This window comes from Ctenocephalides felis, unplaced genomic scaffold (genome assembly GCF_003426905.1).
Source record: "Ctenocephalides felis isolate EL2017-DRISC unplaced genomic scaffold, ASM342690v1 CF-g0.4_SCAFFOLD_03571, whole genome shotgun sequence".
Taxonomy (NCBI): Eukaryota; Metazoa; Arthropoda; class Insecta; order Siphonaptera; family Pulicidae; genus Ctenocephalides; species Ctenocephalides felis.
In genome coordinates this window covers 34,347,612-34,375,392 of record NW_020539725.1, presented here as the reverse complement: position 1 = coordinate 34,375,392, position 27,781 = coordinate 34,347,612, and the positions used below count along the sequence as shown (strand labels likewise).

General features: G+C 29.0%; 1 protein-coding gene across 1 annotated transcript in view; it reads right to left on the bottom strand.

Moving 5' to 3' along the window:
• LOC113385937 (solute carrier family 22 member 5-like) overlaps nt 1-27,549 on the bottom strand; it is a 35,589-nt gene extending 8,040 nt beyond the window's left edge. The window contains exons 1-2 of the mRNA XM_026623757.1: nt 27,476-27,549; nt 26,953-27,119 (exon numbers count right to left, since the gene is read on the bottom strand). Of these exons, the coding sequence (XP_026479542.1) occupies nt 26,953-27,119; nt 27,476-27,549 (241 nt within the window). The remainder of the gene's footprint in view (nt 1-26,952; nt 27,120-27,475) is intronic.
• Nucleotides 27,550-27,781: the final 232 nt, after the last annotated feature.

Below are 27,781 nucleotides of genomic sequence, written 5' to 3'. Positions count from 1 at the left end.
AACAGTTAATTACAAGAAAACGGCTCGGTAAATTTTCACCTAAAATTAATCAGCATCATTCCCAAATGATATCTTTCGAACAGTTTTTGATTTTTTTCAAAATCGGTTCGGTAGGAGAGCTTGAATGTGGACGAAAATTTAACACTTTTTTTCAACAGTTAATTACAAGAAAACGGCTCGGTATTTTTCACCTAAATTTTCAGCATCATCCTAAATGATATCTTTCGAACAGTTTTTTGATTTTTCAAAATCGGTTCGGTAGGATAAGCTTAAATGTGGACGAAAATTTAACACTTTTTTTCAACAGTTAATTACAAACACGGCTCGGTAGATTTTCACCTAAAATTATCAGCATCATTCCCAAATGATATCTTTCGAACAGTTTTTTGATTTTCAAATCGGTTCGGTAGGATGAGCTTAAATGTGGACGAAATTTAACACTTTTTTTCAACAGTTAATTACAAGAAAACGGCTCGGTAGATTTTCACCTAAAATTAATCAGCATCATTCCCAAATGATATCTTTCGAACAGTTTTTGATTTTTCAAAATCGGTTCGGTAGGAGAGCTTAAATGTGGACGAAAATTTAACACTTTTTTTCAACAGTTAATTACAGAAAACGGCTCGGTAGATTTCACCTAAAATTAATCAGCATCATTCCTAAATGATATCTTTCGAACAGTTTTTGATTTTTCAAAATCGGTTTCGGTAGGATAAGCTTAAATGTGGACGAAATTTAACACTTTTTTCAACAGTTAATTACAAGAAACGGCTCGGTAGATTTTCACCTAAAATTAATCAGCATCATTCCCAAATGATATCTTTCGAACAGTTTTTGATTTTTCAAAATCGGTTCGGTAGGATGAGCTTAAATGTGGACGAAAATTTAACACTTTTTTTCAACAGTTAATTACAAGAAAACGGCTCGGTAGATTTTCACCTAAAATTAATCATCAGCATCATTCCCAATGATATCTTTCGAACAGTTTTTGATTTTTCAAAATCGGTTCGGTAGGATGAGCTTAAATGTGGACGAAAATTTAACACTTTTTTTCAACATTAATTACAAGAAAACGGCTCGGTAGATTTCACCTAAAATTAATCAGCATCATTCCCAAATGATATCTTTCGAACAGTTTTTGATTTTTTCAAAATCGGTTCGGTAGGATGAGCTTGAATGTGGACGAAAATTTAACACTTTTTTTCAACAGTTAATTACAAGAAAACGGCTCGGTAATTTTCACCTAAAATAATCAGCATCATTCCTAAATGATATCTTTCGAACAGTTTTTGATTTTTCAAAATCGGTTCGGTAGGATAAGCTTAAATGTGGACGAAAATTTAACACTTTTTTTCAACAGTTAATTACAAGAAAACGGCTCGGTAGATTTTCACCTAAAATTAATCAGCATCATTCCCAAATGATATCTTTCGAACAGTTTTTGATTTTTCAAAATCGGTTCGGTAGGATGAGCTTAAATGTGGACGAAAATTTAACACTTTTTTCAACAGTTAATTACAAGAAAACGGCTCGGTAGATTTTCACCTAAAATTAATCAGCATCATTCCCAAATGATATCTTTCGAACAGTTTTTGATTTTTCAAAATCGGTTCGGTAGGATGAGCTTAATGTGGACGAAAATTTAACACTTTTTTTCAACAGTTAATTACAAGAAAACGGCTCGGTAGATTTTCACCTAAAATTAATCAGCATCATTCCCAATGATATCTTTCGAACAGTTTTTTTGATTTTCAAAATCGGTTCGGTAGGATGAGCTTAAATGTGGACGAAAATTTAACACTTTTTTTTCAACAGTTTAATTACAAGAAAACGGCTCGGTAGATTTTCACCTAAAATTGATCAGCATCATTCCCAAATGATATCTTTCGAACAGTTTTTGATTTTTCAAAATCGGTTCGGTAGGATAAGCTTAAATGTGGACGAAATTTAACACTTTTTTTCAACAGTTAATTACAAGAAAACGGCTCGGTAGATTTTCACCTAAAATTAATCAGTATCATTCCCAACTAATATCTTTCGAACAGTTTTTGATTTTTTAAAATCGGTTCGGTAGGATGAGCTTAAATGTGGACGAAAAGTTTCAACACTTTTTTCAATTACAAAGAAACGGCTTGGCAGATCGTTGCACAAAACTGACAAACGATAGTCCTCACCGAAATACATCAAATGGCTTTTAAATTTCTAAAATCGGTTCAGGCGTTTTTGAGAAAACGTCGATCAAAGTCTAATTTTGACAAATGCCAAAAAGACCATACTGATTTTTGCAAACTTTGACGAATTTTAAAGCTGAACCAGTTGTCGTGGGGTCGTAATATTTTAGTATGACCTAGAAAACTATGGTATCTATCGTCAAAAAATAATCATAAAATCGTCGAAATTTTTTTTTAAAAACTTTATGACAAGAAAACGGCCCGGCCGATCTCTACCAAAAACTAATCAGCACGATTTCCAACCAATATCTTTCGAACGGTTTTTGAATTTTCAAAATCGATTCATAACTGCGGGCTAAAACGTGGACGAAAGAGTTTTCACTTCTCTGCTATTTACTAAGAAACGGTTTGGCCGATCGTCGCACAAAACTGACAAACAATAGTCCTCATCTAGATACATCGAATGGCTTTTAAATTTTTGAATCGGTCCAGCCGTTTTTGAGAAAACGGCGATTTACGGCAAAAAATCTGTTGGTGCACACGCACACACACACACACCACACACACACACACACACACACCATACTTTTTCCAAATTTGGTGTCATTCGATTCAGAATGGCTTGAAACGTCGAGAAAACATAAAATTAGCGAATCGGTTTTTTTGATGAAACATAAACTTCTCCTTCGGGAAGTTAATTAACAAAAATTAATAAAAACTAACAGATGCTATTTTTTTCAAATTAAATATGAAGAAAATTGAATAGAACATAAGATCGAAAAATATAAGATAATATCATAGATAAAGAAGTATTGCATATAATAGTCAAAGTATAATAAAGCTCTTACTAAAAGTAAGCAATTATGATAAAAAAAGATTCATTCAAAAAAACTGTTTTTTTATTGTATCCTTGAATAGCATTTATTATATAAACGACTAACACCCCCACCCCACCGCCGACGTCCCGGATTAGCATAACTAAAAATTGCCGTCCCGGATGACTTTAAAAAATATGGTCACCTTACTAGTAAACGATCATCCATCAAATCCAGCTTGAATTAAATTGGAAATTATCTTACTCAGAAGCTTCTCCGTGGATTCGTGGTTAGAGCTGTAAATTTGAATCAAAGATTCCAGGTTCGATACTCGCTTCAGGCAACTTGATGCCAAGCAGTAGTTACCTCAGTTTTTACTTAGAAATATAGATAACAATATGCTTCTAGTGCAAATATCCCATATTAGGCATTGCTGCATCAATTAAAAATTATCACAATTTCAGTAATTGTTATAATAAAATAAACCATATAGGGACAGGACAACACATTGGATTGCAAAAAAAACCGACGTAGCAAAGTCAAAACAACACAACAATTTATAGGATCATTAAGTTTTGATACCAAGAAACATCTTTATTCAAAATACATTTTTAGGACAAAAAGCTGTTTTTTGTTATTTTTTTGCAGGATAAATGATTGATACAATATTTGTCATGTAGATAATATAATTGTATTAAATTGTGCTTAGATACTTCGCATTATACTATTTATTGGGAACTTTTCATGGTTCTAGGATAAGAATTTGAATAAGAAATCTGAAGTTTCAGGTTTGATACCCGCTTCACACATCTTGATATCAAGAAGTAATCATAACGTCTTTTACTTGAATTATACATAGAATTATGTTTCTAAGTAATATAGCCTTTCCTTGGTTTTGCCGCATCAATCTAATAATCATCAGTATTTGAGAAATTCTAACAATGAAAATATATCAAATACTGATAGGCCAATTGCTTTTTGAAATGAAATTGTGGCAATAGCTGATAAAACGCAAAAATAGTGGGGCGCATGGCATCGTGCTTTAAGTCAAATTGCTGGAACTTCCCGTACCGTAATTAAAAATCTTGGTACGGAACCAAAAAAAAAAAATTACACAAAATGTGTTCACATTGATAAAATCTCTATAAATGTGATGTACATATGTCCAATAAATATTTTTAACAGCAAAATGACATTTTTTAACTTATTTTTATTGAGAGTCCATAACCGCTGGACCTGCCTTCCCAAAAATTTCATCAGTTCTTCATCTTGTCAATACAAGTAAAACCTTTTTTGAATTATTAAAATCGGAAGCTCCGTTCTCTTAAAAACTGAGTTTTGGCACTTTTTGCTCTGTATCTACGGAAAGGCTAAACCCGCCGTCGCCAAAAACTAATCAGCACGTCTCCTTATCAATACGAATCGAATGCAGTAAGTCGACGAAATTTTGTATCCGCACACACACACGCACATACACACATAAACATCCATTTTTTCTAAGGTATGCCAAAATATTCAGAAACCTTCAAAACGTCGAGAAATGTAAAAATTTTCAATTTCGATTTTTGGACGAATACAATAACTTACCCTACGGGAAGTTAACAAATACTATTGGATTGCCTTCATAGTTACACATAAATTGATAATCGTACTGGTTGATTCTGTACACAATTATACTTGAATCATGAACAACTGGATATGATTTTTTGAATCTAACTTTCATAATATAAATACGATTATATTATTTAAACAGCAAATATTCTATGATTCTACATGCTTCACCATTATTTACATTATAAATCTATTATTACATTCAATTAAATATACAAATTATAATTTATAAACGTAAATAAATGCTATCAATCAAATATTATCATTTACGTTGCAATTGCCAATTATTTCATGCCATAAAACGTAATATCTAAAATATTCATAGTAATCTACCATTATCTCATCACATCATTTTGGCAAAAACTAGTATCATCCGTGATTTATTACTATTTCCGAATATAAATAACATATGAAAGGTGCTCAACGCAGGCAATAGACAAACTGTTGTGGTTGAGTTTCAGAATTCGCAACGGCACAGTATTAGCAATATAAATAAAACTGCGAACATAACATTTATTTATGACGGTCACAATCATAATTTATAAATGTTATAGCCCGAAAGCTTGTTTATACTAGCGATTAATACGCACCAGTTCCATACAATTTTGTACAACGCGGCAGCAATTTCCATACGAGATGGGCTGAGCCGGACCGCCTGGTCAGGACCATGTCACGAAGATTATGTTATGAAAATATAGTAGGGCTATAAAATAATTAATACGTTAAATTTATATGATTAACTAATATAATCATTATATTATATGCCCATTATTGTTACTAGATAGTTATCACATCATTATTGAGCGAAACCAGGACCACATTCTTTTTGTTAATTATAGTTATAAGTAAAACACAAATTTTAACCTATTCTGCCGCACAACAGATCAAGGTTAAGGCAAGGCCATGATAGGCTCCAACTTCCAAACATTATGCTACTGAATCATACTGAATACTGTCAAAATGTCATGTATTTGCTGTGCATTCAGGCGTTTTTTTCACATAACTGCAAACTCACTTGCATGTTATGAAGCTGGGTCAGAAAGACTCTGTTATCTAAAACCGTTTTTTGACACTTGTGCGGTTTCTAGAGGTTAGGCCTGACTGCACAGCAACCACGTGGTTTTGTCAATATTTATTATGGAAAGTTCTTCATAATATAGCCTTGTCATAACATTGGATTGTTGTGCGGCACAATCGGCACATTACTCTTTAGTAGGAAGTGTTTGCAAAACCATACTGCTATTGAAAATAAAGCTGTAACTTTTGTCTGTAATTTTTGTCTGTGAGATATGCATAATGTCTGTATGTAGAGTAGAGCTGGGCTGGTCTATAAAATACAAACTGTTTCAACAATGCTATTTTAAAGTAGAAGGCAAAAGATGTGTAACCAGCCATCATCTTCAATTCTACGCCGTCGCTAACAGGAGATAAACAGCAGTATCAATATTTATAACAAAAATATTATTCTTCTTCGATAATTTTTTATGTTGAGCTCTATTAGTTAATTAAATGATACCTGAATATATTTTTTAAGTATAAGTTATTTAATTTTCCATACGATGAGTTGTTATTGTTAAATTTGATTGGACAGTTTTTTTATACACTGTATAAAACCTTACTCGTGGGTGGGGTGAAAAGAACCAACTAAACCAATACTTATAACAAAAGTATTTTTGTTCTTTGGTATGTTTTATTTTGAGCTTTGTTATGTATTTAATGAAACCTGAATATATGTTTCAAGTATACGTTATTTAATTTTTCTATAATATTAATTGTTATTGTTAGGTTAGATCTAACAGCTTTTTATATAACCTCTATAAAAACTTATAGTCTAAGAGCCAGTGAACTATTTGACTAACCTGTTTTCACAAAGCCAGAAATTTTTTTAATGATATTTTATTATCAGCCCATTAAGAAAGTACAATCCTGGCAGTCATTCCGCGGTTGCGTCATCATCCCTTCAATTTGTGAAAATGTAAAAAAAAATTTTTTTATAACTTGCTCGCAAAAGGCTCAAATTTTGAGGGTGTCTTCTTTTAACTGTTCAGAAAGCATATGTAAAAAGCCAGCCCATTCTGACGGTTGCAAGGGTCTGCCAGACGAGTACATAATAGTCACGACGCGCAAGGGTGTGGGGCGCATTGCCATACATAATTGACTAATATCCTTGTATTTTAATAATTCATACGCCATTTTGAAGGTCATTTTGAAAACATCCGATATACCAAACTTTAACTTTGTATCTCAGCTTATGGCCGAGATATCATTGAGAATATGCCAAAGTGGCCCCTTTTTCAAACTCAATTCTTGGCGTAACCATAAAAGATATCGAAAAAAAAATTACGAGATTTTACTTATATTGGCTTAAACCACATAATGTATGGTATATATGCTAAATAATCCTTTATTATTAGCCAAAAAGGATAAATAATTTTTCAATTAATGTTTTCGGATAGTGCGTTTTGTTTAATTACTTTATTATTAGCGTTATTTAAAAGCTTATTGTTTTCTCTTTAATACTGCAAATATGGTTCAAATCAATTTGTGGAACACATTGAAAAATTGAAGAACCCAGAAGTACAACACACCCGCGCGTAACGCTAATAGTAGCCCGCATAGAATTCGTTCGGTCGGTCGATTGTGCGATGCGTTACGCGCGGGTGAACTGGTTCTGGTCTCTTCAATTTTTCAATGTGTTCCACAGATTTGATTTGAACCATATTTGCAGTACTAAAAGAGAAAACAATAAGCTTTTAAATAACGCTAATAATAAAGTAATTAAACAAAACGCACTATCCGAAAACATTAATTGAAAATTATTTTATCCTTTTTAGCTAATAATAAAGGATTATTTAGCATATATTACTCTACATTAAGTGGTTTAAGCCAATATGAGTAAAATCTCGTAATTTTTTTTTTGATATCTTTTATGGTTACGCCAAAAATTGAGTTTGAAAAAGGGGCCACTTTGGCATATTTTAATGATATCTCGGCCATAAGGTGAGAACAAAGTTAAAGTTTGGTATATCGGATTGTTCAAAATGACTTCAAAATGGCGTATAAATTATTCAAATACAAGGATATTAGTCAATTATGTATGGCCATGCGCCCACACCCTTTGCGCGTCGTGAATATTATGTACTCGTCTGGCAGCCTTGCAACCGTCAGAATGGGCTGGCTTTTTACATATGCGTTCTGAACAGTTTAAAGAAGATACCCTCAAAATTTGAGCCTTTTGCGAGCAAGTTATAAAAAATTTTTTTTTTACATTTTCACAAATTGAAGGGATGATGACGCAACCGCGGAATGACTGCCAGAATTGTACTTTCTTAATGGGCTGATAATAAAATATCATTAAAAAAAATTCTGGCTTTGTGAAAACAGGTTAGTCAAATAGTTCACTGGCTCTTCTACTATTACATGCGGTAGGGTGTAAGTAACCAAGTGAACCTTTGCATTGGTTAAAATATTATAAAAGAAAAAATGGTATATAAAAGTAAAATAAATTAAAAAAAATTCAATTATACAAGAGATAAACTAGATTAATATTTAGTTATTCTCTGCTGATCAGATGAATATTTATGACAAAATACAAAATAAAGGTTATCTATAGTGTGATTTTTGCTGAATAGTGCCCATGGAATTTGTATTTGGCGTTGGATAAATTACGTTGCTATTAATTCGTAAAATAATAATTCGGTAGAAATAAAAATTAGACATTGGAACTATTTGCCTCATATTCACCCTTCTTAAAACGGACAGATGAAATTTTAGAAGAATAGTAAAAAACAAGCATTTCCCTAATTATGAATTGCCTGGAAAATTTAATGGACATTGTTAATGGGAGTTAACAAAATATATAATTATCAATATATAAAGAAGTTGTATTTTTTTGGGAGAAAGTTTATTTTGCCCTCTTTTAGTACATGCATACAAACATTTAGTACAAACATACAACACAATCAATATTTCATATATATATTAAAATCATATATGATAAATAAAGTAGGGTAAACAAATATGTATAAAAAGTAACAATGCAAAATGTATGCTCAATTATTGCAGTAAATACTTTTGTCTGTCGTGTCTGTTAATGAATATAGTTTGATATTTGTTTATTTAATTCGTGATTTTTGTTATGATGTAACTGATTTCGTTTAGACTGCATAATTAATTGAAGTCAAATTAGACCGCAAATCAACCAAACGTTCAATTACACATTATATTAAAATGATAAATAAGTTTCTATACCTTATAAAATAGTTCATAAACTATGTAAGCAAAATTACGCAAATCGCATTAAAAAGTTTAAAGTAGAATGCGAGTAATATATAAGCGGACATATGTGCTGAAAATAATTACAACCATTTATTTAGCAGAAACAAGCCCCAGTGATTATCGTAGCCATTGGGACCGTCGGAGCTAACAACCGTGATCCCGCTACGAGGCAAAGTCCTGTTCTCTAAATAACAAATCCTGGGTGGCTCACTAGCATTTTGGGCCGGGACGCGTGTGTATAATCCACTGGAAAGATTTCACGTAATTGCTTTTTATCCTATTTCATTCTCTTGTAAATTATCATCTGTGTGAAAATATTTTCAAAGCAAATGTCTGCTTTTCACAGCCCTCTTTCACTGGCTATTATGAAGTAATTTTATAACAGAGTCCGTTCATTTCATTTATTTTTCATCTCAAAAACCTTTGCACGAAAATATATATAGCCGGATTTTTTTTTATTTGATTATTAGGTATGGAGAATTGTAGAAGTTTATCATATTAAAAATGATTAGATAGCAGGTATCTTCATATTAATGAAAAGCATAATATAGACTGATTTATAGATGTATCAACAACAAACAAAAAAATTCAATTTCATATGAGCACATTGTACTTATAATAGTAAGGCAAAAAATATTTTATGTATGGTGAATTGTGCTTATAAAATAATGTTGCTTAAATGAATTTCGTAATATTTATATTTGTGACACAAATAAATAATGCAAACAAATTTATAACCAAACACTGCAAAAATATATATTTTTTGAAAATCTAAAAATAAAGTAATATTTTTATAAAACATAAAATTTGTGTTCTTTTGAATGAGTAATAATTTTTCTCGTTATTTTTAGACTCATATACAATGAATAATAACAAAATAAAACAAATTTTTATTACTGCTTAAACAATAAAAAATGTGTATCATGATCAAAATTTTGTATATGAATATTTTTTTTATAAATTAAATACTGGTTTGTAAAGAATACTAGTTAATTAAATAATTGTTATAAATGATTATTGAATAGTTTACAGTTTTGGCTATATATCTAAAATTACTCTCAAATTATTCTTATTATTAATTAATAAGCGTTTTCAAATAAAATCAGCAAATCAGCGGTTGCGTTTTTAAAATAATTAGTTATATGTAAATTTCTTCTTATGAAAAAGTTATATATATATATTTATATATATATATGAGTGAGTTCTTGAGGGCGATACATCAAACAAAGAAAAGCCAAAGATTTATAAAATAATCTTTATTTCCAAACGTTTCGACATTCAATTTAATGTCATCATCAGTGGATCTAAAACAGTATGAAAATTAGTATATCTAGGTAATTATAATATATGTGGATTGGTAAAGTAACTATACAATAAGAGAAAAATTAACAAAAAGCAACACTTAACAACAACCAAATATAAAGATAGGAAAGGTAGTAGAGACTAGAATTAATAAATAATTAAAAAGTATAGGCAAAAATATTTTAAGTACACTCATATAAACCTACGCATATATAATATATATACGTACACATATACACATATATATACATATATATTATATATATATATATATATATATATATATACATGATATATCATATACACACACATGCAAAACATATAATACACATATACATATACAGATACAACAATATATACCTATATATGTACACATATATATGTACGACTATACATATATAAATATACGTATATACATATATGCAACGTGCATGCATATTCACGTATACCATACATAGCAAATTTTGAATAAACTTTAAAAATTTTTTAATTTTAGATTTTTGAGTTATTAGTATAACTACTTAGTAATACTAAATAACATTTCCAATTTTTTTCTCCTAATTCTAACCATACAAACCTAGCCTAACATTACTAGTTTCAACTTCCGACTATTTTCTACTTACCCGCCCATAACAATCCTGGAATGACCCTTAAAAATCTCTCAAAACATGTGGTGGCTTTTATACATGCCTCGGTACTAGCAAAGTACAGAAGTCGTGGCAGAAATTACATAATTCTACTTACATTATTGTTCAATAAAACTATCATTTTTCTGTTTACATCATACAAAAAAAATTAATAAAAAATGCGTAGTGCTGACAAGTTAGTTGTATAAATGTTTTTGCCAATCTCTAGTGCTGTGTACACTTCTCTATATGTAACCAACCAACGTAATGTAAGTCCACTTGTATTTTATATGTATTATCCATCTTCATAAATAATTTGTTTGCTTTACACTATATACGAGTTTACATATATTGTATGTTTATATAATATATATATATATATATATATATATATATGTATTTGTATGTATGTATGTATATATATGTATATTACTTATTTACATGTATGTTTGTATGTATGTGCATATGTATATGTGTATACATGTAATTGTATATACGTATATATGATGTATGTACATATATATACTATATATTGGTGAGCATTTATGTACATATGTATATATATGTATTGTGTATATATATATATATATATATATATATATATTATATATGTATAATGTATATGTATATAATATATGTATATATATTGTGTATATATGTATGGGTATAATGTATATATACATGTTTATGCGTATATATATGTGTAAACGTGTATAGCTATAGTTACATAGATAGGTATGAGTATATGTATGTTTCATACATGTACATGTACGTCGTTGTGAATATGCATGCACGTTGCATATATGTATATACGTATATTTATATATGTATAGTCGTACATGTATATGTGTACATATATAGGTATATATTGTTGTATCTGTATATGTATATGTGTATTATATGTTTGCATGTGTGTGTATATGGATATATGCATGTATATATATATTCAGAATCATACAATATATATATATATATATATATATATATATATATACATATATACGTATACATATATATATATACATATATACGTATATGTGTGTATATGTGTACGTATATATATGTATATATGCGTAGGTTTATATGAGTGTACTTAAATATTTTTGCCTATACTTTTTAATTATTTATTTAATTCTAGTCTCTACTACCTTTCCTATCTTTTATATTTGGTTTGTTGTTAAGTGTTGCTGTTTGTTAATTTTTCTCTTATTGTATAGTTACTTTACCAATCCACATATATTATAATTACCTAGATATACTAATTTTCATACTTTTTTTAGATCCACTGATGATGACATTAAATTGAATGTCGAAACGTTTGGAAATAAAGATTATTTTATAAATCTTTGGCTTTTCTTTGTTTGATGTATCGCCCTCAAGAACTCACTCATATATTTCAACATCAAAATTAACTACTAAATCATATATATATATATATATATATAATATATATATATATATATATATATATATATATATATTTATAAAATTAAGATGGAAGTGCCATGAGAACCATAAACTAAATAAAAGGTAAGAAATTTAGGAAAGATAGTTTCATGATAGCTTCAATAAATTTTAATTCATCATACAAACTTTACACTATTTAATAATAAGTCCAACTGACAAAAAAAAGTTAACGCCTTAAAAAGATTTTATTAATTTTTTTTTTCTTTTAGAAACATGCAAATTGGTATGAATACTGCCACGAGCTTCGACGAAGTACTTTAACCATCATTGCAAACTTTAATTAAAATGATGATTATAATAAAATCTCACTCCATTATCGCGAACATACTATCCGGAATTAATTAAAAACTAACTCGTTTCCAATTTCGCGCTTGTTAAAAACAAACTTTCCTTTTTCAAAGTTCGATTTTTAACTTCCCGTAGGGTAAGTTATAGTAATCGCAAAAAAATCGAAAATGAAAATTTTTATATATCTTTACGTTTCAGAGGTTTCTGAACATTTTGGCATACCTTAGAAAAAATGGATGTATGTGTGTGTGTGTGTGTGTGTGTGTATGTATGTATGTATGTATGTATGTATGTGTGTGTATGTATGTGCGGATACAAATTTTCGTCGACGATTTCGGGAACACGGATCAACCGATTTGAATAATTCAAAAAACATTCGATTCGTATTGATAAGGAGACGTGCTGATTAGTTTTTGGCGAAGGCAGGTCTAGCCGTTCCGAAGATACGGGGCAAAAAGTGCCGAAAACGGTAACTTAGTTTTTAAGAGAACGGAGCGACCGATTTGAATAATTCAAAAAACATTTCACTTGTATTGACAAGATGAAGAATTGATAAAATTTTCATGATGGTAGGTCTAGCGGTTTCGGAGATATGGAGGAAAAAGTAAAAAAATGAGCCATTTGGCGGTCAAAAATGATCATTAGACATATGCACATCAAATTATCAGATATTTTATAGAGATTTTAACAATAAGTATACATTTTGTTAACATTCCTATGGGTTCCGTACCAATGCTTATGCGTTAAACAGCGACGCGGGACTTACGCGCTTTATATTTTGTCCCTATGCAGTTAAAGCAGTACGATTGCTTTGAAAAGAAAGTTCAGATATTCCACAATATGTCAAAATAAAGAAAAAAAAATTTTTTCAAAAAAAAAAATTAAAAAAAAAATATTTTTAAAAAAAATTTTTTTTTTTCAAAAAAAGTAATTTTTTGTCCAATTTATAGTTTCTCAAAAATCTTATTTTTTCAAAGTAATTTTTTTTTCAACAATGTTGATCGTTTTTAAAAAAATAATAATTTTGGTACGGGAAGTTCCAGCAATTTGCCTTAAGGCACGATGCCCTAATTGCCTTAAGACAGAATTCCACTTACAGCTAGTTATGTTTTATTTAGCAGCATTCTTCTGTTACTCTGATAACAATTATCGGAAACTCATTGGACGTAGTCTAAAATCCATTAGTTTGACATTAAAGAAATTCGAACTAAAGTAACATTCATAATAAAAATAATATTTTCAATATTTTAGAAAATAATGTAAAAATGATTATAATTACAATTATTAATTTATTGTTTAACTTAATATTTATTTTCAACATTTTCAAAAATTATATATTTACTAGAAATCTGACATTGGCCCTAATAATTTATGTATACTATTAAAATTTCTGCAGAACACAATCAGTATATCAGTAAGTATATAATACTTGCGTATTATAAGTATATCATCATACAATTATATCAGTAAGTATATAATACTTATTGTAGAATCATTCTATTATCTTTTTTTATTCATATTTCCAAAAACTAAAGTGAAACTAAAAAATACTTGAAACTGTACATTTAAATAAAATATTTGTATACCTCTTTCAATTTAAGAATAATTATAAAATTAAAATATGGACTAAGCGGAATTCTTACATCACATGCTGTTTTTAGGAAGAAAAATTCTTAATTAACTTCCCGTAGGGCAAGTTATAGTAATCGCAAAAAAATCGAAAATGAAAATTTTAATATATCTTTACGTTTCAGAGGTTTCTGAACATTTTGGCATACCTTAGAAAAAATGGATGTATGTGTGTGTGTATGTGTGTATGTGTGTGTGATGTATGTATGTATGTGTGTGTATGTATGTGCGGATACAAATTTTCGTCGACGATTTCGGGAACACGGATCAACCGATTTGAATAATTCAAAAAACATTCGATCCGTATTGATAAGGAGACGTGCTGATTAGTTTTTGGCAAAGGCAGGTCAAGCCGTTCCGAAGATACGGGGCAAAAAGTTCCGAAAACGGTAACTCAGTTTTTAAGAGAACGAAGCGTCCGATTTGAATAATTCAAAAAACATTTTATTTGTATTGACAAGATGAAGAATCGATACAACTTTCATGAAGGTAGGTCCAGCGGTTTCGGAGATATAGAGGAAAAAGTAAAAAAATGAGCCATTTGGCGGTCAAAAATGATCATTAGACATATGCACATCAAATTATCAGACATTTTATAGAGATTTTAACAATAAGTATACATTTTGTTAACATTCCTATCGGTTCCGTATCAATGCTTATGCGTTAGACAGCGACGCGGCGCTTACGCGCTTTATATTTTGTCCCTATGTAGTTAAAGCAGTACGATTGCTTTGAAAAAAAAGTTCAGATCTTCCACAATATGTCAAAATAGAGAAAAAAAAAATTTCAAAAAAAAAAAATTTAAAAAAAAAAAATTTTTTTTAATTTTTTCAAAGTAATTTTTTTTCAAAAATGTTAATCGTTTTAAAAAAAAATAATAATTTTTGGTATGGGAAGTTCCAGCAATTTGCCTTAAGGCACGATGCCCTAATTGCCTTAAGACAGAATTCCACTTACAGCTAGTTTTTTTTTCAAACTTGACACGTTACTATTCCCACCATCATCTTAAGTATATAAAATGATTTTATTCAGTATTGCCCTTCACAATATTTAAATATCTCGAAGGTACGCAAAATCCATTCACTTGGTAACGGGTGCTTCAGGGAATTGCCGTCGCCAGTGATTTCCACTATTGGTACAATAGTCGCGCGGCAAAAGTTTGGGCTTTCGAGCGGCAATCGAAGCACAGAGCTTTGAGCTTTGGGAATAAAAAGGGCGCGTTTGATGATACGAGATTGTATATGTTTGTTGTTCATATATGTGTTAATTCAGCATAGAGAATATAGTTTTCAAACAATCGACTGCGTTTCGTTGCGCATAAAAGTCAATGTGCATCGTGCACAAAAGGAATTTAGATAGAATTGTAAACAAACATTTTGATTTGATAGTAGCATTTGTTCCGCGTGACTCGGTTTGCAATTTATGAAGCACATTTATATTACATTGGTGTATTGTATTAATTTAGCTTAACAGGTACTTAAAGCAGTTTTACGAAATAATAGCTATATTATTTAACTGATGCAAAATATAAATTTTATGGTCATATTTTTTCAGAGATTACACTGTATACAAACTTAATCTAAAATTTCGACAGAAATAATCATTAGCATAGTTGGAATAACTACTTGAAATTTGAAAAAAATATGAAAAGTTTAATAGAAATTTAATTGTTGCTCAACAATTGTATAGTAATAGAAGTTGAAAAATTTGAAAATAGTTAATTTGAAGTTAAATATAATTAGAATTGTTGAATTGAATTTGAATAAAATTAGAAGTGAGAAGAAAGCAATAAAAAGATTAGAATTGGAGAAAATCAGAATTGAGTTGAATTGAATAAAAAATTAGAGATAAGAAGAAAAAAACAAGATCAGAATTTAAGATAATCAGATTAAGAAAAAAAGAAGAATGAAAAAAATAGCCAGAAAAACATTCAGAGAGAATAGAATATAAATAAATAAAAAAAATAGTATAGATAGAATATATATGCAAGATAGTGTAGAATATATATATAAAGATGATATCGAATATAAAGAAAAAATCAAATGTTGTCGGTGGCTAAATGCTCTAAAAGTAAGAGAGGCCAATAAAAATAAAAACTGATATTTTTTATTGTTCACACTTTTGCCAGAAAAAGAATTCAGTTGATCCATTTTACCCCACCCAACTGCAAACCCTTCTAGAGGTTATATAAAAAAGACTGTTGAACATAACTCGAAAATAACAAAATATCGTATAAAACTTGTAAAAACGCAGTCTATGATACTATATTAATATCTCGTGATCTAAACAACAACAGTGCTCCAAAAAAACTAACGACTTAAAATACTTTTATTATAAATTCACAAATATGGCCGTTTATCTTCCAATATCGACATCGTAAGAATCAAGTTAATGGCTGGTTATACATCTTTTTCTCTCTGCTTTCGAATATTGTTGTTAAAAAATTCTTATATATATATATATATATATATATATATATATATATATATACAGGGTGTCCAAGTACTCAACGCCACAACAAGGGTGTTAGTATTGAGTATACCCTCAACATTTTTTTTTGAAAAAACGCTTTTCAAAGTCGACCATTTTTTTTAATTTTTAAATTCATAAAAGCTTAAATGTTTGCAAATTTGGATCAATTATATTATATTTTTTTTATTGCGGTCCTAGAAATGTCACTCATGGTAATGGTTCCAAAATCAATGAATATTAACTACAATAAACGAAAAATGGTCATAGTTTAACCAAAACTGCACATCAAAAGCCATAATTTCCAAACAACGTGAAATAATTTTTACTAATTAATACTACCATCCCGTTTGGCTTGACGTCAAGATCTGGGACTCCTTGTATATACAATACATAAACCCCACTTTTCCAATCGAAAACCTTAAGTCAATTTTCAACCCTTCAATCTTTTTACTTCTCTATGTAAATACGGTAGCTGTTCTAGACATCGTTGCTGAAGTAACACAACATAGAGCAAGGTGGCACCCGACTAAACTTCTGAGTACGACGGGCTCACGGAGAAAACAAGCAAACATCAAACGGATTCATACACAAAAGATTTTCGTCACGAGGTGCCTCAGGTGAAAGATTGCGAATTCGCTATGAATAAACTCACTCATACCAATACTAACGACTCGTGTTCTCGCAAACTTAAACAATCAAATTCGCAAAATCCGGCGGCAGCGATTCGCGATTTAGCGATGCGAACGTGCCTAGACAACGAAATCAACAGTCAAAACGCGTTGTGTGGGTCCAAGACATCATGTAAAAAAAACAGTGGTAAGACATTGTACCTACGAGAAAAGTGTAGAAACTTTAGGAGTTTTAAACAAACAACATATTAATAACTAGTAGTGATAGCATTGTGCACTAGGAGTTTTTTCTGTAAATTTCCACTTTGTAAATAAATCCTTTGTAAAATAAAAATTGGTGGAACCTCCCATAGCGTAATTACACAAAATGTGTATACATTATGAAAATCTCTATAAAATATCTGATAATTTGATGTGCAATAAGTCCAATAAACATTTTTGACCGCCAAATGACAGTTTTTTAACGTATTTTTATTGAGAGTCCATAATCGCTGCATCTGCCTTCCCAAAAATTTAATCAGTTCTTCATCTTGTCAATACACGTAAAATGTTTTTTGAATTATTAAAATCGGACGCTCCGTTCTCTTAAAAACTGAGTTACCGTTTTTGGTACTTTTTCTCTCGTATCTTTGGAACGGCTAGACCTGCCTTCGCCAAAAACTAATCATCACGTCTCCTTATCAATATGAATCGAATGTTTTTTGCATTATTCATATCGGTTGATCCGTGTTCCCGAAATCGTCGACGAAAAATTTTATCTGCGCACACACACACATACATACATCCATTTGTTAAGGTATTCCAAAATGCTCAGAAACTTTTGAAACGTAAAGATATATAAAAAATTTCATTTTCGATTTTTTTGCGATTACTATAACTTGCCCTACGGGAAGTTAATAAATTATATTACTATATGAATTCAAATAAGAAATCTACAGAAAAACTGCAAGAATATTTGAATCATTGGATTACTTTAAATAATTTTAAACTATAAAAAATATATGCTGATTGTGAGTAAAATAAAAAATATTTATACATATCTTATTCATAATGTCACAGGATCATTTTCAGTCAATCATTTTTAAGTAATCATCAATGAAATAGTTTGAAATAACTTTTGTTGGAACCTTATCGTTCAAAAAATGATTGCGTATTTCAAGTATTCACAAAATAACAATTGATGAAAAGATTCTTAAGAAAGCTATAGGACTATTATTTCTTAAAAAAGCTATACGATTTCTATACGATTTTTTACGTCTATAATCAATATAAAATAATTTAATTGAACAAGATTTGTGAAATAAAAAATCTATCAAAATATTACTAAAATTATCGTTTCGGAAATAATATCTTTTTTTATAGTCCACGGTATAACGCATATAATTTTATATTCATCATAAAACTGACTGGTATATGATTGTGGTCACTCAAGCATATTCAATTTTGATTGAATGTGAAAACTTTGAGAAGACATTTGAGAATATATGAAAAATAATATTATAAAATGCTTTTATTTATTAGAAACAATATATAACAAATATATTCAAAAATATAAGTTCTTATTACTTTTTATATGCAGGGGTAAATACATATATAGTAAAGCAAAATTTTTAGAAAAAAAAATAAAGACAAACAAAAAATAAAGAAATAATAATTTTCATAACAGAAATCTAATATTCATACTAAATAAATCTTTTTCAATATTTCAATATATTTTAAATTATATTTGTACTTTCATTGACATATATAAGTACTTGCTTTGATAATTTAGTGAAAGTTTTAGGAAATGTGAATTAAGTACAAAGTATCAATATATAATATAGCAAATTATAATATAAATAGAAGTTATTTGTAATATTAATAGATATTAATAGTATTGTTTGCATAGGTGGGCATAAGTATTCCTTATAAAACAAGTATTTCATTCAAATCATATTATTTAAGATAGACTAAATTTTTTACAGAGGAACAATAATAATTTTTTAACATTTTTATTACGAGTTTTCACGATTCGTGTAAACTTCGATGAATGAAATTTTTTGCAGGCCACATTTTTCTTCAAAACTTTTAGCCAAATGGCGAGGAATTATAATTTATACAATTTTTAAGCTCTAATATTAGGATGTTGAATTACGTGCTGCGTTGTTGGAGTCGGCCATTGAATAGATTTATTCTTATTCAGAAAGTTTCGTAACATATTGTTTGAAAGACCATGAAAACTTTATGATAAGACCGAGTTCTTGAGTTTAGTTATTATTTATATTGAAATCATAAAATTGTATTATGACTGTGCTTGTGCAAACGCCGAATAATTGTGTCCTAGCAATAGATTTTAAATAAAAATGAAATAAATGAAAATTATAATGTGTCTAGTTTTCTTTTCATACATCGATCAGTAGTGAGATCAATATTTTATATAGTCAATGCAGATTTAAATCGAAATTATAGTATAAATAGTACAGTTATTTACTATATATGTATATATAGAATAGTATTTTTTATACTAACCACGCAGGTTCTGAACAATGCAAACAAAATCATTTAAATAAAAGAGACAACATTAAAGCTTTGTAAAAAAATATAAAAAACTTTCAAAATAAATGATCAAATTTTGTCATGTATTGATTATTCACAATTTAGCAATTTATAAATATAGCAATAAAAATTATTTATTATTTTATCTTTAATATTTTTTTTAATTTGTTTTTTTTTTTATTTGTTAATTTTTTACATGCTATAATAAACCCTAATATAAAATTCATGTTTTATTAACTCGATTTTTATCCTGAAACAGGATATGAGAATCAAATTCATTTCTAAAATAATATAGTTTGCTCCTGCGCTTTGTATTACCACAATACTACTCAGCATCCAGTTTATTAAAATTGTAGCAATGCAATTTCGCTTAAACCTTATTTAGCACCTGTTGTGAAAATAAAGTAGCCGTAGACTATATCAACCTGCGACAAATAATAGAGACGGTTAAACATCGTGATGAATGGCCCGAGGACAATAATTTCCATGGAGTTTTCCGCGAAATAGGAAATTGCGGTAACTACGAAATGAAAGAATGCATAAACGAACGAGAAAAAAACTAGAAACTGTTCAGTGCACATATTATATACAGCTCAGCGCTTGAAGATTTATTGGGTAGAAGTACACATGATATATATCTCTATATATGGTTATAATGGTGTGCGGCACGTTGCCGAATAGGGATGGTAGAATTACTATTTTGTCGATATAAACATTTAGATTTACCTATCTCTACTTCGTGATTGAAAGTGACTAGTGTCCACATAGTCAATAATAATAATAAAAAAAAATAATTTCCCACGTGTTAAAAATATTATTACTTCCCTTATTTTCATCACTAAACGAGATAATTTAAAGTCTTTATTGCTGAAGCCAAAAAAGCTTCCACAAAAGAGAGCTGCACCAAATAGAGGCTGCACTTAGCGAAAAAACTGAAAAAATGCCATATTTAGCAAATAGCTCAATTAAAAGCAAACAAAAAACTACGTGTAGATTTCAAAATGTGGTGCTGGTGAATATTGAAAAAATAAAATGGCCCGACAAATCAGGAAAGGGGAAATGAAACAGGTCTATTATTACAAATTTGAGAAACTGACAAAACTAAATCAGATTTATTATAAAAATGCCTTTTAGACTACGTCCAAAAGGTAAAATGGAAAAAGATCATTCCGGAAAAATATAAAAAAATGGTAGAAAAGACAGAGTATAAGAAATCGTGATCACAGAAGTTTAAGAAGTAAATGTACAAAAGTAAACTATAATTTAATGAGACAAACGTTTAGTTTTTTAAGCTTTAGTAGTATATTATCAACTTATTTTTATGTTTATAGATTTGGATACATAACTTACTTTACATTGTTTATCAAAAATAAAAAGAATTGTTAAAAAAGTGTAAATTGTCCTGATTAAATTTTAGTTTTAAATTTTAGTTTTAGTTGAAGCTGGCAACACAGTTTAGTACATTTTTTTAAAGAAGGGCATCTCAATATCGACCGATTTGAAAAATTTTAAGTATTTTGAATTCATAGTTCGAAAAAATCTGAATACTGGAAAACTTGGGACAATTTTAGTATTTTTTACTATGGTCCTAAAATTGTTTTTCACGGTTACAGTTCAAAAATTTAAATAAATAAAATTTAAAAAAATTAACAACAATAACCAAAAAATGATCATAATTTTACCAAAGGTTTAATTTCCAAAAAACGCAAGATATTTTTTTCCAATTTTTTTAGGACTGTGGAGGACAATACTATCACCCCCTTCCGGCTTGAACTCAAAGTCTGGGACACCTTGTATATAATTATGAGTTCTATTTTAACATGCAAACTGTTATATATGAAAAACTATTATTTTTCATTAAAATATTTATAGCCAATTGAGTTAATTTTGTCTTAAAAATAATATTGGCCAAATCGCTTTTCTCGACCAAATACCGATATGCATACCGGTGTTTTAAAATTCAAAGGACTAACACCTTCATGATGGTATTGATGATGATGCTATTGTATAAAAAACTGCTAAAATGTACTTATGATAATAAGAATATATGTACATACATAAAGCAAAAGCAGTAGTCGACAATTTTGTAAATATTATTTTATTTATATAATTTTATTTTTTTTATTCATTAACAAGCTGAAATAAGTAATAAAATTTTTGTGTTACTTTTGTACGAATTGTTAATATAAAATGCATTTTAAGGCGGTAGTAAAAATTTCATATCCGCAAATTCTTGGATCATCCTAAAAATTCAATCACAATTTTTATCTTCAACATCACTAGTCTCAGTCAACAGTATTCTGAATCTTGAATAGTAACCGAGCTTGTGTGTGCTTTTTAGATATAACTACAGTAGCGTATGTACGGAGATACAAAATAAAATATATATGAGCGCATTTGTAGAACTGGGAAGAAATTCTGCATTTTCTATTATTAAACAGGATATGAAAATATCACATAAATATATTGAATGGAGAATCGCGATTTTGCTATCAGCTCTTTGATGCGATGATCGCAATTCATATATGGAATCGGTCAATACCAGATTTTTATTCAGATTTAAATCGGATATAAACCCTTCGCTCTCAAAAATGAAGAATATTATAAGTTTTGGATGCTTTGAAGTTATAAGAATCAAATGAAAACGTATAATCATATGGGTATGGATCACCATAAAAGTACTATATAAAAATTAAAAAATAACGTGAATACATAAAATTGTTACATAGAATAGCAATAGAATAGTTATAAAATCTTCTTTTAACAAATATTTTAAAAACTTCAAATGAATGCAATTTAGGAAAATCTAAATACATATAATTGATAGCCTATCATCGTTAAATACATTTCAATATTTTAGATCACATTTGTAATATTTTTTCAAAACCATTTTGCAGATTCAATAAAATCCGTTTGTTATAGATTTCTTCCTTTGTTCACTTAATACATTTATTCCTATATTTACGTAAAGAAAATGGATCAGTTAAACATCAGACTGGCAGCGTCAATAATTCTTGTAACCCAAAAAGTACAATCTACTTTTACTTTTAAAAATTATTTTTTGTAAAAGTTGAAAGACAATCATCTTTGAAGGGTTTTTTTCTTGGCCCTGTGATGAGCTCAAAATAGTACTATATCATTTTGTCATAAGTATAAGAACTTATCCAAAATTGAACAAAAATGAATCAATTATCAAAATTCCACTAAAAACTTAATTATATTGCAATTTAATTAATCGAAATCATTAGTACTGGCATGAATTGATTGATTTCAATTGGATTGACTATGAATATCAATATATATATACCTGAAAAAAACATAAGAAAACCATCTATAAAATGAACTTTTCAAGCTCGAAACCATTCGAACTGATTACACCGACAAGACACTGACAATGACGCTCAACATCTGACAGGATTGTTATTATGAGTTTTTTCGTGTTATAAAGTCGCGGATACGTTAATAAAATAAGCCAATTTTCAAATAATGTCATTTCGTCCATAAATACCATTTTAAACGTATTTCCTCTACATAATAAGAATAATAGTAGAGCATCAAAGAATATCAATAATTCGTATTATTTTTTCACTATTCATCAATTAACAGTAGCAAGTAAATATTTGCGCATACACATACAAACACACATGTAATTACTACAGAAAATTGAATAGTAGTCACTACATGAGTGTTTCACTTATACATCTCAGGTTTATATTAATTGAAAATTAGTAAAATGTCCTGAAGTGCAAATTTTCATTATGATCGTTCAATTGTAACATAATGTTATATAGCATGAATATATTGAATATATACATCATGCAGTAACCAACGTGCTCATGATATAATAATTATTGCAATTTCTTGTGCATATAGAGATAGGAACACCAGGTCATCAGTGCTAATAACTCCGGTTCGGTCTCGTATTCAGATAACGATATCGCATAACTTACTGGCTCTTTGACAGCCGCATATTGCACAGGTACATGCACAAGTAGCTTGTTTACAAAGCTTTCCTGTTAAAGTGCGGATAAAGCTCAAAAGCTCGATAGTTCACGGCAACGTGATAACTGTGAGATGGTGTTAATGATTCTCACAAACATTATCAAGTTAGTGGAGAATAAAGTGCTGAATGTTTGCCAAGGATATAAATCATATAGGTACTTTTATGAATGAAAACATGAAGTTGGTTGAAAACAGATTCTTTTTTCATACAAACATCTAAAAATGTTAAAAAAATAGTTTGTGTTCTTATTCAAAATTTGTTTTAGTTTTACTAATATTTTTTCAGAAATATTTAATTTTTGATATTCTAAATTTAATACACTTTTTCCTTATTTTTCTTGTTATTGTATCTTATTTTTTTAAACATCAATTAAATCTTAACAGTTCTATAAGCTGTTGTGATAAATATTCGCTTCTTAACAATGTTGCTTTTAAACTGCAACCAAACGATTAACCCACCAATATTTAATATCATTTCATTACTAGAATTTATCTCATACTAATTATATATATATATATATATATAGCTGTAAGTGGAATTCTGTCTTATGGCAATTAGGGCATCGTGCCTTAAGGCAAATTGCTGGAACTCCCGTACCGCAATTCAAAATTCGAGTAATTAAAAATAATCATTATTAATAAATCAATAAAAGCTGATCAATGATTTGTAACTTTTAATAGAATTTCGAACCATATTAAATCATTTTATCTTAAATCATTTATTTTGAAATATTTTGGAAATTCTGAACTTTTTTTTTCAAAGCAATCGTACTGCTTTAACTGCATAAAGACTGACGCCTAAACATTGGTACGGAACCCATAGGAATGTAAACAAAATTTATACTTATTATTAAAATCTAACGTTCATTTTTGACCGCCAAATGGCTCATTTTTTTACTTTTTCCTCCATATCTCTAAAGTAGTAGGACCTGCCTTTCCAAAAATTTTAACAGTTCTTCATTTAGTTGCTCGGTTTCCCTCGGTTCTCTTAAAAACTGAGTTACCGTTTTCGGCACTTTTTGCCCCGTATCTTCAAAACGGCTAGACCTGCCTTCGCCAAAAACTAATCAGCACGTTTCCTTGTCAATACGAATCGAATGTTTTTTGAATTATTCAAATCGGTGTTCCCGAAATCGTCGACGAAAATTTGTATCCGAACATACATACATACATGCACACACACACTCATACACGCACACATACACACACACATACACACATTTTTTCTGAGGTATGCCAAAATGATCAGAGGGTTTGGATCAGAGGGATCAAAGGTTTTGAAACGTAAAGATCTATTAAAATTTTCATTTTGGTTTTTTTGCGATTACTATAACTTGCCCTACTGGAAGTTAAAAAAATGATAATGACAAATAAAGGAAATATTTTGTATTTAGTAGAATAACTAAATAAAAAAAATCTATCGTTTTCTCTTATTTAATGGGTTTTTATCATTAGCAAAATTAATGGTAAAAATTGACTCTTCTTAAGCCAAAAAAGCATTTTAAATACTATTATGTGTTATCAGTTATGAAAATGTCAAATTTCCGATATCACTACTTTTTGACTAGCCACTGTTGTTCTCAAATTTGTGAACAATTTACAACATCAGTGAAATTTGCATAACAAATATGAATGCACTAGAGTTTAAGAGGAGTTCAAGCCTTTTGTTTGTGCAAAAGTTACTGTACCTACTGTATTATAAAAATATGTACCTATATAGTAGTTACTACATTGTATCAAGCTCACTAAGATTAGTAATTTTATAATCATAAAATTGTAATGGTTATTAAATAATCAAAACAGTTTCCCATATTACTCAAAGTTTCTTCACATTAAATAATAAACTATCGCACAATTTTCCCTTACGTAATTATTATATTTACATAAAATTTGCATCCGTCGTTCATCAACTTTAAGTTTCCTGGAAAACTCAAGGAAATGATTGGAAAAATTTCGATTCGATAGTAAATAAATGTCAAAGGATTTTAATGATTCAATCTGTATGTACAAACATTCCTACTTTAAAGAGAGTATACAAGAACGAAACTTTTGACGTCAAAGTTTCTGAGCCGATCTGTATTTGCTACCGGTGAAGTTTTCTAAATAGAATTGATTAAAGCCATTATGAAGAATCTTTGTTAGCAGATGTTGTCAACGTTCTCACCGTGAATGAAATATGACAATAGTAAATTATGCTTGCCGAAATATGAAGTTACAAATAATACACAAATAACTCATTCATTGTGAAATATAATGAAATAAAAAACGACAATCGAAGAACAGTATTAAGAGATAATTCTATCCAAAATTTTTAAACTGCAATTTGAACTAAATTTGTTCAAATACAGACGAAAAAAAAATAACAGTGTAAAATGAAAGATCTACTTAATACCTACTATATATAGAATTATTCATGATGATTGAGATAATTAGGAAATAAAAATGTTTCAAGTCGGAAAGATCGGAATCAATATATGATTCACAATTCTAGTGGATAATACTGTGGTGCCTGAAGGCGAATTTCTTAAATTTCTTCAATTATTAATAGCATTAATATTTTCTCGAAAAACTTCGGATTTTCGATAATTCTTTCGAACTTTCCTAGAAATGTTCAATTCTATTGACAAATTTCAAAATTTTCAATAAAAAAATTTCAATATAACGTTACATCTCACTAATTTTAAGAAAATGATGAATATAAACTTTATAAAATAATATATGATGATACGAAACTTTAAGTTAAACAAAAAGTATTTGTGGTTTTAAATAACACTAAAAATTTAAAAACCAGTAAATATACATAAACGTAAAATTAGAAAAAGTATAATATAAACATTAAAGTTAAAATAAAAGAAAAAAATGCACATTGTTGAAATCTGTATAAAAATTCACAACTTATATTTATTTATTTTTACTTTCAATCAAGTGATTATTTTTGCTTCTTTTGATGATTTTTTGCTTTTTCCTACCCCTGAAACTGCTTTTCTCAATCAAAGTGAACTTATCATACTATCAGCAAGAAGCAAATTATTTCGAAAAGAACTTTTCTTCCATTTATAGGTGTATTTTACAAGTGTTGTATAAATGATTCGTAACTGATATTGTAACTATAGATATATAATCTTACCTGATATTAGCTGCAAAGATCCTGCCACTCGAGCAGATCCCGAATGAACGACGTATGTGATACAGCAGGCAGCCGTGGCTGTTACAGCCACGAGAAGGCTAAGAGCACTCCCGGTACCAACGAGTACTGTGCTCGCTTGCCACCAAGGCGATGGTATATCCCAAAATCTGAAACATAAATCAATAGATCATTATAATTTGTAATTGTAATCAATTGTTATATAATTTTTTAGTATTTTAATTATTGTTACATCTGAAAATAGCATTACGTATAATTAAATCTTAAAAAAATTAAGTCAACATTTGTGATTTCCAATTGGTATGATAGTTGCAGACCTATAATTCGTAAGGCAATATTGTGCCCACTTGATGAAAGTGCTTTCCTAAATAGGCGTGAGTTAATCTTTTAACATAAATCGATAGATTATTATCAATATTATAGATTAGATATTAATAAATATTGATAGTAGCTATATATTAATAATAATTGAGACAGAATTTGTTATACTCGATTGTTACCATACCTGGATATAAACTTTGTATATAAAAGCTGAGATATTATCAAATGCTTTATTATATGCGCATGAGAATCTTCCATATCTTTTAGCTGCTTTGATATGAAAAGAGTTAGAAGGTTTAAATAATGTCGAACCAAGTTCTAGTATCAAAATAAAAACTCTAATATATTAATTACATAGTAAAATCTAACTGAAGCAAACAATCATATACACCACTAAGAAATCATCGAACTATGATTAACCAAAAATACGATTAATCGAATGTAGTTGTTTGAAAAATGCAAACTATGATTAACCAAAAGTACTAAGAAA